Here is a 12,619-nt window from a genome sequence, read left to right as displayed (position 1 = left end):
AGCTAAAACCTCCCTCTTCCTAAAGCCTGTCAGTTTTAACAAAAGAGTCAGGATGTCTACTGGATGCAAAATGTTTCTCAGAGTAGAAAATATGTCCAAGTAAGGAAAACAGAAATCCTGACAAATTAAATGTATAGACATAATATGGTAGGCCAGCAGGGATTCTGATGAAGATGGTACAAAAAACAACAATTAAAAAATTAAACATAATCAGAAGCAGAAACCTTTCACTAATAAATCTTGCATTGTTTTAAAAATAAGGCTAAAGATGGCCCCTGAGACAAAACAAGCAGCTCTTTCACTGCTGTTCACATCAGGGAGATGAACTGGCATGCTTGGTACCTCACAAGCATAAGTGAATTGCTTTCTCATCTTTTATAATAAAGAGAAATATGGATATGAAATTCCCAGAACAGCACCTGAACTTCAGACATTATCATTTTCTATGTCTGTATATTCAGTGTATAATTAAAAATTAATAATTATGAGGTTTTTTTAAAAATTATTAAAATTTAATTCCTCCTTTTTTGATTCCTCCTTCAGGTGAAACAGCTCTGCAGTCAATGTTTGATTGTCAATTCTCAGCCAGGAAGGTCGGTAGTGAGGCAGTCTGCACTTTTTCAAGAAGGGTGGCAGATATTAACAAACTTTATAAAGCTTAATTATGTGTAGAGTTTTGAAAACACATATGAACCAGGCACAAATGAATTAGAAAATGTAAGGGCAAGGGCCTTGCAAACCGAAGAAAGTAAATGTGTTTTCCCATCTGTCTTTCCTTAACTCCTCTCCTAATTTGATACTGCCATCAGAAAACATGAACCCTCTCCTTACTCAAATAATGAACAAGAGTAAACACTAATCTGAACTTAAATAATAATTGGACAATCAAAGCATGGAAACCTGGAAAAGAGGAAACTGAGCTGGTCTTTAGTGGGCATTTTTATAATTACTTCTTTAATCTTGTCCTTAAATAGAAGTCTATGCTTATCAGTGTTCTCATGCTACACAATTTTTGAATTATTAAACTAAAAAATAATAGCAGCTTACATCTTCAACTAAAGAACTTAAAATTTATATTCCTGTAGAGATCACACTCCAAATCTTAACAAAATACTCATCAAAACTGAAAATATTTATTATATTTTATTAAATTAAGGCTCAAAATAGGTTTAATGTTTCTCTTCCCAAAACTACTGAAGCAGTAGATCATTCCTGGAGAAATGAATTCCTTCACAAAACTCAGCATTTTGAAAACCCATGCATAAAAATACCAGCACATAGTCCTTTTGATCAAATGCTTGGGTATTTTTTCTTAATAAGAGTAACAAAATGTCTTAAAGTACATAACTGCTTCAAGAAATAAGAGCTATAAATGTTTACAATTTTAGGTCAAGTGGTTCAAGCAATGGTTAATTGTAACTAATTGTGTTTCTTGTAATTTTTAGTTAAAATTACATCTCTTAGATGACAAAATAAATTTTAGTTATTGCACAGTTAAGTCCTTAAAACTGTATGCATTTTTCAAATTCTACAGAATTAATAGTGATACTTGGTATGGTTTAGATAATTTCTTATCATCATAAAAAATTACGATGGAAGAATAAATTAGTAACTCATTATTATTTATAAAAGTTGGTTACGTTTCATACCCAAACTCTGGTTTAATTGACCACTCTAAATCCTGAACTCTGGACATCAGAAAAGTTTTAGAACTCAGGCTATCACTTCTGTGGCTTTGGGAAAGCTGCTTTAGAATTAAAGGACTTTCAAAAACCATGAGCAAACACTGCATGACAAATGCCTGTCAGGGAATGCTTTACCAACCCTAAGATGACTTTTTGTTGTGCTCTTGGTGTAAAACCAAAGCAGGAGTTAGAGGTTTTATCTTCACAAGATGATTTCTGTCTCATCCCTGCTCTACCCAGGGGTGCTGTATTTACAGACTGACTGATGACTGGATACAGCTCCTGGCTAAACGTGTGAGATGCCAAGTATTGAATTGTTAGGAAGGATGATCATGACGTTTTGAAAGGTCTGCTGAATGTTTACATTATCAATATTTTCCATTAGTCTCCATTCAGGCTCCAAAAAATGCAGCCCAGTCAACATTTGTGTTTTGCAGCTGCCACTGTGTGGGAAGTGCTAAGATGAAGTATTTTAATTACATCTTTAGATTAGTGGTAGAATTTTCAGAACTGCTCCTCAGATTGGCAGAGGAATCCAGGCCTGTAATATACACAGCAATGTGTGAAAGAGTCAAAGAGAGGATGCATGAACTGAGGATTTACCAAATGCATTTTCTTGTAGCATACTTAATCCTGGATCATGGTAGTTCTAATGAAATACAGCAGTAATTAGAGTAAAATAGAAATGGCTCTTCAAACTCGTACTGTAAACTCTTTTTTGTTTTCCCTTGAAATTAAGGGAGGGTACAGAAACAAAATGTGTTGCCCACTAATTCCTCAGAATTAAAATTAATTTTGTGTGACTAACAAATGTTTTTAATTGAACATTTACTCTATGCACTAGGAAATGTGCATAGAAGAAATAAGGAAAATTTCCAATGAAAAGTAGGTTACGAAAGCTAAATCTGCACATGCAGTCATTTTAAAGCCTAATTTCATCTTTATTCACATCTCCCCAGCCCACCAGTTTGGGGATTTTTTCCTCTTTATTCTAGCTCTGTTTCCATAATCAGCTGGAGCCTTGGATTTTGCAGATGTCCCTCTGTGGAGATCATATCAGCATGAGGCTGCTTACTTTTGTGACAACAGGTGCTACTTTTCAGAGGTACAGCTTGAGTTTATCCAAGAAGTTTCCTTAATGTAACAAATATCCTGCTTGTAATAAACACAGAATTGGAATGACAGGGCAGGATGGAAAGATGGAAAAAGTTCTTCTGTATATGGGAAGCCATGGATGATTGTAACAATCACTAAAAGGTACATGGAAAGATAAATAAATTGGTGAAAGGAATCTCTGTGTATGAAGAAGAAGCAGAAACAACAAACAGGAGAGAATTCACTAAACCTTCAAATGTAGTTTAGTTTATAAAATATTTCCAAGTGAATATAGTGCTCACAAATCTCTATCATCTATCTATCATCTATCTATCTATCTATCTATCTATCTATCTATCTATCTATCTATCTATCTATCTATCTATCTATCTACCTATCTACCTACCTACCTACCTACCTATCCTACACATCTCATGTTAGCTAATGAAGTTTTTGCCCTGGAAAACAAAAGGTAGCATCCTGCTGTAGCTGGGCATTGGTATTTTAATGTGAAGAAATAAATCCAACCATCAAAATAACTCTGTACAGGAAGATAGAGCAGTAAATAAGCTCCAAAACCCACTTCTGTATTAATACAAATGTCCTGATCCCAAACTGAATTGATTAAAAATACATTAAGTTATCTTCAGTATGCCAAATATAGAAATGGCTGGTTTTCTTAAGCAAAGAATCACTTTGAGAGTTTTTATGTTTCAATTACAGATTTCAACATAAAATAATAGACCAATAATTTAAGATAGATATAAAATACATTTCTGTAAGTTTTATTTCCAAGGATAATATCATATCCTTTTTTGTTAACACTGCTGTCATTCTGTTAAACATTGGCATTCAATAATGCATTTGGTATTAAAACAAGCACTAATATTATCTCAAACATTAGAGGTCTGTACTAAAACAAATTACTCCAGTGGAAATTCTGCCAATGATTTTAGCTGGTGTTGAATTAAACCCACATTTATGATAAAACCCGAAAAAGGTCATCCATGAATGTTGAGAAGTGGTGGATTTTTTCTTATTTAGGAAGTGAAATCTGCTGATTTGACTCTACTCAAGTTTAATACCAATGCAAGAAACCCTTCAACTACATAACCCTTTGGAATTTTTAAGGCTGAAAGTAAAATATCAGTCTATCTCAACTGACATAGGTGCATACAGTTTCAAAAAACACATTTGTTTTCTTCATGCAATAAAACTGTTTATCTGAATTCACAATATCTTTCATTATTTTCTGGAGCAGATATTGGGCTATTTCTAATTGTGTGAAATTTAAATGTATTGAAAGGGTGCATTATATATTTTCATGAACTTCTGGAGCTTTCATTATTGCAGATCATTGTGAAGAGTGCAGTAATGATCTTCCATTTGTAACTGATCATCCTTCCTGAAGAAACTACACCAAAATCACTAATTCATTCTGAAATATCCTGTACACACAGGATTTGGGGGGAGGGAATGGAGGAATGTGGAATTTAAGGAAGGCCACATTTGAGTTTCATTAGCTGTAAAGTGAAGGAAAGCTAAACCCATTGATCTCATAGGTTTATTGTGGAACACTGAAGATCCTCATTCAATGTGGTATATATATATATATATATATATTTAATATATATACAACAAGAATCCTAAGTTTTTCCTAATAAGATCCTCAGCCTTTTTTAGGGCCTGTGGTTCTCAGATACTATTTGTTGTGTCCTGTGCACCCTGCTAGCTCAAAAAAATGCAGAGGTGTTCTCAGTGATGCTGTGCAACCTCTCTCTCCTGGCAGCAGCAGGAGAAAAAGACACATCTGCAGAGACCCACCCCAGCAGGTTACTCAGAAATACACTTCTTTCCCCCACAGTTACTCCCAAGGCAGCAGTGTCATGCACTGTCCAGCATAAGAAAAGAAGATGTCAAGTATCTATATATGCAAGGAGAAAAAACCCTATCTCTCTTAAAGTAGCAGAACTGATTCCCTACAGATTGTGCTGCTAATTGATTACTAAGAAAATTCCAAAGGGCAGATCATTTTTTTTCAGGGAAGATCTATAGGATGACACTTTGTATCCTATTCAAAATTTTTAAAGCATGTTTTAATATTTCATTGTCTTATTTTTAATTTAAATAATTTGAGTTGTTCAAGCATTAAATTACCCTGTAATATGTGTTTTTCTTATGTAATTGCTTTTAATCTGCAGGTACATTATACTATGTGTTGCTTGGCTGAGTATTCTATTTCTACACAAAACCTCTACCACCAAAATCTCCCAAGCAAATCCCAGGTAAAATAAAGTAATATATAACTTATGGGGCAGTTGACAGAATCACAGAATGGGTCAGGTTGGAAGGGACCACAGTGGGCCACCAGATCCAGCTTCCCTGCTCAAGTGGGATCACCCCAGAGCACGCATGGCACAGGGTTGTGTCCAGACAGTTCTTGGATTGTCTCCAGCAAGGGAGACTCCACAGCCTCTCTGGACAATCTGTTCCAGTGTTTTGTCATTAAACGGGAAATAAATTCTTCCTCATGTTCAGGTGGAACTTCCTGGCCATCAGTTCCTGCCCATTCCTCCTGTCCCATTGCTGGGAGCAGGGAGCAGAGCCTGCTCCATCCCCTGTCCCCTCCCTGCAGACACTGACACACAGGCATGAGGGCCCCTCTCAGCCCTCTCTTCTCGAGGCTGAACAGGCCCAGCTCCCTCAGCCTTTCCTCACTGAGATGCTCCAGTCCCTCCATCTTCTGTCACCCTCTGCTGGATCTGCTCCAGGAGCTCCGTGTCTCTCCTGTCCTGAGGAGCCCAGAGCTGGACACAGCACTCCAGGAGATCCTCACAGGGCTCAGCAGAGGGGCAGGATCACATCCCTGACCTGCTGGCAGTGCTCTTCCTAATGGACCTGTCCTGGGGTGACTATATGATACTGGTATCCCCAATTGCCTGGTTTATGTTATATATTAAGTTCTGCACCTTTAAGACCCTAAACTAAGACAGCACCTTAATGAGTGGAGTTCCTGGTACTGTTTATAACACAGAGCTTTTTTAGTACATGCAAACATTACATTTTGAATTTGAAATGTATGGGGGGGACATCTGCTATATAAAGTAGGGCAAAAGAGAATCTATCTTCCATCACAGCTCTTCCTTTATATAACTGTAATGGCTCAGGTTTTATAACACCTTTCTGGAGAACATCAGGTATCTTCACTACTATCAAACACCTACCAGGAGATTACAGTATTGCCAGAGAAATTGCTTCACTTTTTTTTCCTGAAACAGCCATTCTATTGAAGCTGTTAACTTGAACACTGTGATAGAAGCCTTTGTCAGAGTCCTCAATAATTAACATTACTGACAGATATCTAAAACCTGGAACAACTGTCCATCTTAGAGACACAGCTTTTGGAAATAAGCTTAAAAAAACCAGTTATAACCAAATATACTTCCTGATGAGGATGAAACCAAAGGATGTATCCACAATGAAAGTGTCAATCTGCATAACTGGCACACTTTCTAGATATATAGTAAAAAGAGTTAATTTAAAAGAAAAGAAACTTTAAAACTTCCATGAGCTACATGGATTATAAACATTATGATTAATTCAGATTCCCTGTTTAATATTTTAAAATTTATCTACCATTATCACACTATTCCTTGACTCTCTGCTGTATATAAATGACATTTTAAGTTTGCTATATCATTGTAAAACTCTGGGAAGATAACTGAGATATGTAAAAATCCTATATTAACAGAGGTTTCTACAGGACATCAAAAAAAAGAAGAGTAACAAAATACTGAAGAATTATACCATTTTATCAAGTGGAAGTAGAGATGAATTCATAGCACACTTACATAATACAACAGGAGTACTTTAAAAAGAACAGCATGTTTAAATTTTTTTAAAGCACAATGTGAGGGAGTGTTTTTAACTTGGTGTAAGCATAAAGTACTTTGAAAAAAATCTATTAGTAAAAGCACTAGATTTTAAAGCTTTACTAGTGAGCATTTAATATCACAAAACATCTTCCTTGACATTGTATTACACATTTTAACATCCTCCCAAGGCTTTTTAGGGCAAAAAAAAAAGACATAACATAAACATCTGGATCTACTCCACAGATTTTCTCTTAAGCCAAAGCCTAAATGTAGAATGCTTCTGTTTTCTACAACAAAGATTCAAAATCACATTTGTTACTAAAACAATGCAGCTCTTCAAAATAATGATTAAATAGCTGCATCTCAGTGATGTGTCTGTCACCCAAATTTATTCTGATCAATGTGTTTGAGTAGGAGTTGTACCCTCAGAAAACTGCATAAATTCTTGAGCATGTTTTTACCTTGTCTGGCTTGTGAGCTTAAAGCCAACTATGGATTCTTTATTCAGGCCAGCTGCTTCAATGTTGATCACATCATCCACTTCTGGCTCCGTGGCAATGAACACCAATGGAAACTTCCAAAGGCCTCCTGCAGCACACTGAATTATCACAGTTGCCTCATTCCTTAAAATTTCAGATAAAATACAGTCAATACATAGAAAAACCTTATAAAACATGAACTGATTAATCTCAAAAAAAATCTTCTAGTGTGTAGAAGTAGACTACAGTAAAATGAAGATACAAATTACTTTAAGCTAGAATATATCCCTAATTTTGCATATATATCAGGTAAACTTGACTGGAATGTAGGTAAAATAGCACTAGATATTTACAGCAAATTAAAAGAAAGAATAAAATATGAAAGTAACATTCCTTGCACAGCCATGAGATTTTCTTCTTCTGCTTGCTCTCTTTTGAATTAAAAAAAACAAACAACTAAATTTATTTTACTCACTGTTCTGTGTTTACTGTGACATTAGAGGAGAATTTTGTCCAGAACCAATTAACAGTTCATATTGGGATCAAATAGATTTGACAAAGGTCCATGTACTCAAGAAAAATGCCAGACTGTGATGGCTTTGGACTGTCTAAGAGAGTTGGTGCTGTAGATTCTGATGATAACAAAACTAAATAATTGCAGTCATTGAGTCCTCTTCACAAAGCCTAAGTTTCAAGTACAGAAAGATAAAAAATCCAAACCAAATTAAAAAAAAATAATAAAATAAAAACAAGAGAGTAGAAATGAAAAGGCTTTTTAGATTCACCTCTCTGACACAATGGCACTGAACTGGGTGGGTGGATCATTCTTCCTAAAGGTTTTCCCTTTGTTTATTTCATTAGCCTTCTGGACTGCTGGAAATAAAGAGCAACCTCCTGCCTCCTAAAGGTAACTTTTTTCATGCAATCCATGATACTCAGCAGTGGCTGCTCCCTAACACTCCTGGGAATGTCAGGACTTGATTTACTTCGGGCCTGCAGGTCACTAAAGCTTCTTTTCAGTCTCCTACTGACCCACATTTCACTGAACCCAAAGGAAGAGGCAACCTCCCTCTCTCAAAAAGGATCTCCCTTCAACAGTTTCCTTTTAAAGGTGAGAGATGTTCTTATGTAAATCAAAGCATACACATCATTTGTTGCATGACAATTATAAAAAAGGAGAATAATCTCCTGTGGATCATTGTTACTGGGGCAGCAGAAACTATTTCAAATTCAACTATCCCACCCAGTCAAAGAATATGCACACATGCTTGTCAAGGAAAAGTTTTCCAAGACTGATAGACTATCTTGTTTTTATGTTTTTTATGAATTATGAGAACAAATAATTTTCATTCAAATTCTTTCAATACTCCAATGTTTACAAGTAAAACAATGCATGCACAGGCTATGGAAGTAACTCAACAGAACTATCTCACAGGCACTAAAAAGAAACACTGTCAGTTTTAACACCAAAGATATAATACTGAGAAGCAGCAAGGGAGAAAATCTAAACCTAAATAAACTTAATATCTAAAATAGATCTCAGAGGTGAAAACAAAATGAGGAAAAGAATGCAGGGAAATAATTATATAGGTAAGAGTGACCAGACAGGATTTCATTACATGTTCTTTTGGTAGTAAGGAACTGGATCTTACCTCATTGGTTTGTTAGGTACAAACACTACATTAAAGATCAGTGTTACAATTCTGGACTCTGTATCCCATTCTTTTTCAACCAGCTGCATACCAACCAAAGATTCAAGCTGAGATCTAATTTCATCTGATTGATATTGCAATTCATACAGAAACTCCAGTGTTGCAGAGGAACCTAAATGATACAGGAGAAAAATGTCAGCCTGTTTGTGCATAATTTCACACAGTTGGTTGGCTCAGTGTTACAATTCTTCCATTTGTTACTAAAAATGACAAATAAGTAAAACTAGCAATTATCTAAAACTTAAGTGATTTCCTTCTGATTGCATAAAGAAATCTTCCCTGTTCATATGGCAGGCTATATAGTTTCCAGCAAAGTAGAAGCTGGAAAACTTGGGATATGTGAGTGGTAATAGCAATATTTCTCTGGCTGGTGAGATATTTCTAGTTCATCAGCCAAATGAAAATTTCATAATATTCTTTTAGAGTAATGCCATTGGGACAATTGAAAAAAAAAAATCGTTAAGGACATCAATGCCATTGATGGCTGCAAGCCTGAGAAACAGAATACAGAGAAATAGCGAGGATATCACCAGCAGCCTCTTCTCTTATTCCCTGAAGCAGCTATGAAAAGGCCAAGTAGTAATGACATAAAAATAAACAGCTGAGCTTCTTGAATCCAATGTCTCCTCCAGCTGTAATAAAGGAAACTGAGATTTTCAATATACAATAGTAATTTGTGCACAGAAGGGAACATTTCTATGAGGAAAAGAATCTCAAGCTGCTAATCCATTTAAAAGTTTTACACATTTTATGGATGAGAAGTGTTTGAACACAACCACTAACTCCTACAGATTACATTTTACTGTGACCATCTATCTCAGGGCACATTTTGAATTTGCACAGCTGAGTACAAATGTACAGAATGTACAGATATGTGTGCATCACTGTACACATATCCTGGTTGCATAGTGCCAGGCAGCTGCAGAGTTAATTCCCAAGGCCTTCTGACTCAGAATTCTAAAATACAGACAACAGATTTGTTTATATAAAAAGTTTAAAAGACAATGTTGGAGAAAAGCTTACTTTGGTACTGCCAATCTGTAAAATCACCTAAATTTAAGTATGAGTATTTTGAGTATGGAGACGCCTTCCCACACTTCTAGTCCTTTGTCCTTCTCTGAAATGCACAATTTCCTCTTCCCATTGCAGCAGCTAACTTTTGTTGCTTCATTTTTATAACACAAAGATTAACTCTAAGAAATGTAGCAGCTTACAACGAACCATTTGTAACTCTTTAAAGTAGACAGTTCACAGACCTCTATACAATTTCATACCTTGTGTATTACATATACATCACACAGATGTAAACAGAGTATTATGGCCAGCATATGGGATTATCAGTCATGGTAGATTAGATACACACTCTACCAAAACACAGGATTTCCATGTATTGATCCATACATGCAGGGACTTCATTACAATAAATGTAATTTATTAAAATTAAATTCAGCATGAACATTTTCTCCTACAGTCTGTAAAATTTAGGACCATCCCACATTGTTTCATGCTTGCTGTTTTTCCATTTATGTTTATGCCATGCATTCACATTCCAACACAGCCCAAGGCTTTTAGGAGTCACCCTTGACAAATGCTAGAACATGAAGATTCAGATGCTGGCAATCAATGGAAGAGAAAGGATGACACAATTTGGATCATTTCACAGTGAAACAAAATTGCAGCTGTTGAGCAGATGCTTCTTTCAGCAGTTATATCACACAATGCTGCTCAGGAAAAGCTCATTGTTATAGTTCAGGTGCTAGGAAGACAACGTTGGGAAATGCATGCTGCTTCTTAATATACAAAGTCATTTGGGTTTGGTTTGACATATATATAGAAATAAAACCTTTTACTCAGAAGCAATTAAATATATTTTTTTTCCATCCCAGGCTGTTTTGCAACCTGTTCTATGCTTATATTAAGTAATTAGTTAAAATATTTTATATTTCTAACAGTTAAGGAAAAAATGATGCATTTATGAATGCCAATATTTGGAACCTTGTTATACTGGTCCCTTCAGCTCATTCTGATCTAGACTGCTGATCTAGTTTAGCACTGCTAAAAAATGTAAAACATAGTTATTTTTTTCATCACAGCTGCCCTGAAGACTCCTATATCATCATGCTGTGGGAATTCTCTGTGAAATGTTAATATTTGATTCTAGCAATCCTGTAATACATGTGCTGCCCAAACAAACTGGCAAAACCTAGAAGAAAAAAAATATAAAATATGAAACAGCTAGGCAATTGTCCAGTTTGTCAAATATTCAGAGTTCTCTTGACTCTTAGAATTCCTAGTTTCAATTAAAATGGCAGAAGATGTAAAACATGGAGACAGCACTAACACTTTCTTTAAAGCAAAGTCAAATACATAACATACATTACATACTCAAATAGGCCTTGACCCTTTAGGCCAAACTCTTTGTATTCTTTCATTCAGTTTTTTCTTAATTTCAATTCAGTTTTCTTTTTAAAAATCACCATTTTTAATACAGGTAAAATTCTTATTTTATCTAATTCAAGATGTAAAATACACCAGCAAATATAAAAGTATACCCCAATTAATCCACTCATGTTCTGTAAATAGAGAGCAGCAGGGAGAGCTTTAGCCACATCTTTTGCAACACAGAGATATTTATCAATCAAACACTGGGAAGATATAAGCATGCTATTTATATACAGCTAGTTAAATCTAGGGAATAGAAATTCTGATTATAAGAAATATTACTTCTTCCTCTTTTCTGAATAATGTCTTGCCTTATTTAGGAGAGAAAATATATTCTGAGGTAATTATTCCAAGACAATATTTTTTTAGGCATTAAACACTTCTTCTTTTGAAAAACATTTAATCTCAGTCTTCAAGCATTTTAATTTGTGTAAACAAAGAATTCTAAAAAGGTAGTATTCATTTAAGCAACACTTGTATATGCAGGGCTACTGAATCACCTATGTTTAAAAACCAACCAGGCTTTTCAGCTATACAGTACTATAACTTGGCTGTCATTCATTTGCAAGTGCTAGTAAAAATGCTGCTTCAAAAGCTCTGGAATAAAAGTTTTGGGTTTTGTTTAAATAGTTTCTAAGAAGAGGAAAGGATATAGGCCACTTTTTTTAAGAAAAAAAAAAAATTTATGATTCATAAGACTTACAGCATGAAAACTCCAAGGATTTTACACTCTGGGCATACAAACTGGGGAAATGTGAATTTTTGTGACTGCTAGATCTACTGTAAAACTAATTAATAGAGCATGCATGCATCTAAAATTAATGCATCTAAAATTTAAAGAATATTCCAACAGGTTCACAAAAAAAAAGGAACCTTAGAACTTTAAATAACATCTGAGTGGAAAAGAACCTGCATTCAAGGTTCAAAAGAATTAATCACAAAGACATTTGTAGATGGACCTATTGCCTACAGAAGGCAGTGAAAGGCCCACTGGATATTTCTGACCTCAAACAGAGCTTCACAGTGTCAGGAGGGAAGCATCTGTACCTCTCTCCTGTTTCTGAAAAGCGAGTGTTTGATTTCACTGGGACCAGCTCATTATACACTGCATTTCCTGATGATAAAATCCCATGGCAGTGGCTGGGGAGGCTGCAGCCCCTGTGGATACCCAGGGCAGATGTGGCTGCTGAGCTCTCCACAAACAGCACTTAACCTGTGGCACACCTGGTGACACAACCATGGCAAAGGGGAGCATCTCCCTAGGGACCCACTTTACTGTCACACTCTCTCCCATTTCCAGTGAGACAGATGGAAATTAAAACTGTGATGGA

At 35.5% G+C, this 12,619-nt stretch overlaps 1 protein-coding gene across 1 annotated transcript in view; it reads right to left on the bottom strand.

Annotated features, from left to right (window-relative positions):
• Positions 1-12,619, bottom strand: part of CFAP47 (cilia and flagella associated protein 47) — a 259,171-nt gene that overhangs the window by 12,237 nt on the left and 234,315 nt on the right. The window contains exons 61-62 of the mRNA XM_019008576.1: positions 8,787-8,958; positions 7,117-7,278 (exon numbers count right to left, since the gene is read on the bottom strand). Coding sequence (XP_018864121.1) covers positions 7,117-7,278; positions 8,787-8,958 — 334 coding nt within the window. The remainder of the gene's footprint in view (positions 1-7,116; positions 7,279-8,786; positions 8,959-12,619) is intronic.

This window comes from Parus major, chromosome 1, assembly GCF_001522545.3.
Source record: "Parus major isolate Abel chromosome 1, Parus_major1.1, whole genome shotgun sequence".
NCBI classification, from domain to species: Eukaryota; Metazoa; Chordata; class Aves; order Passeriformes; family Paridae; genus Parus; species Parus major.
This window is presented reverse-complemented; position numbering and strand designations above follow the sequence as displayed.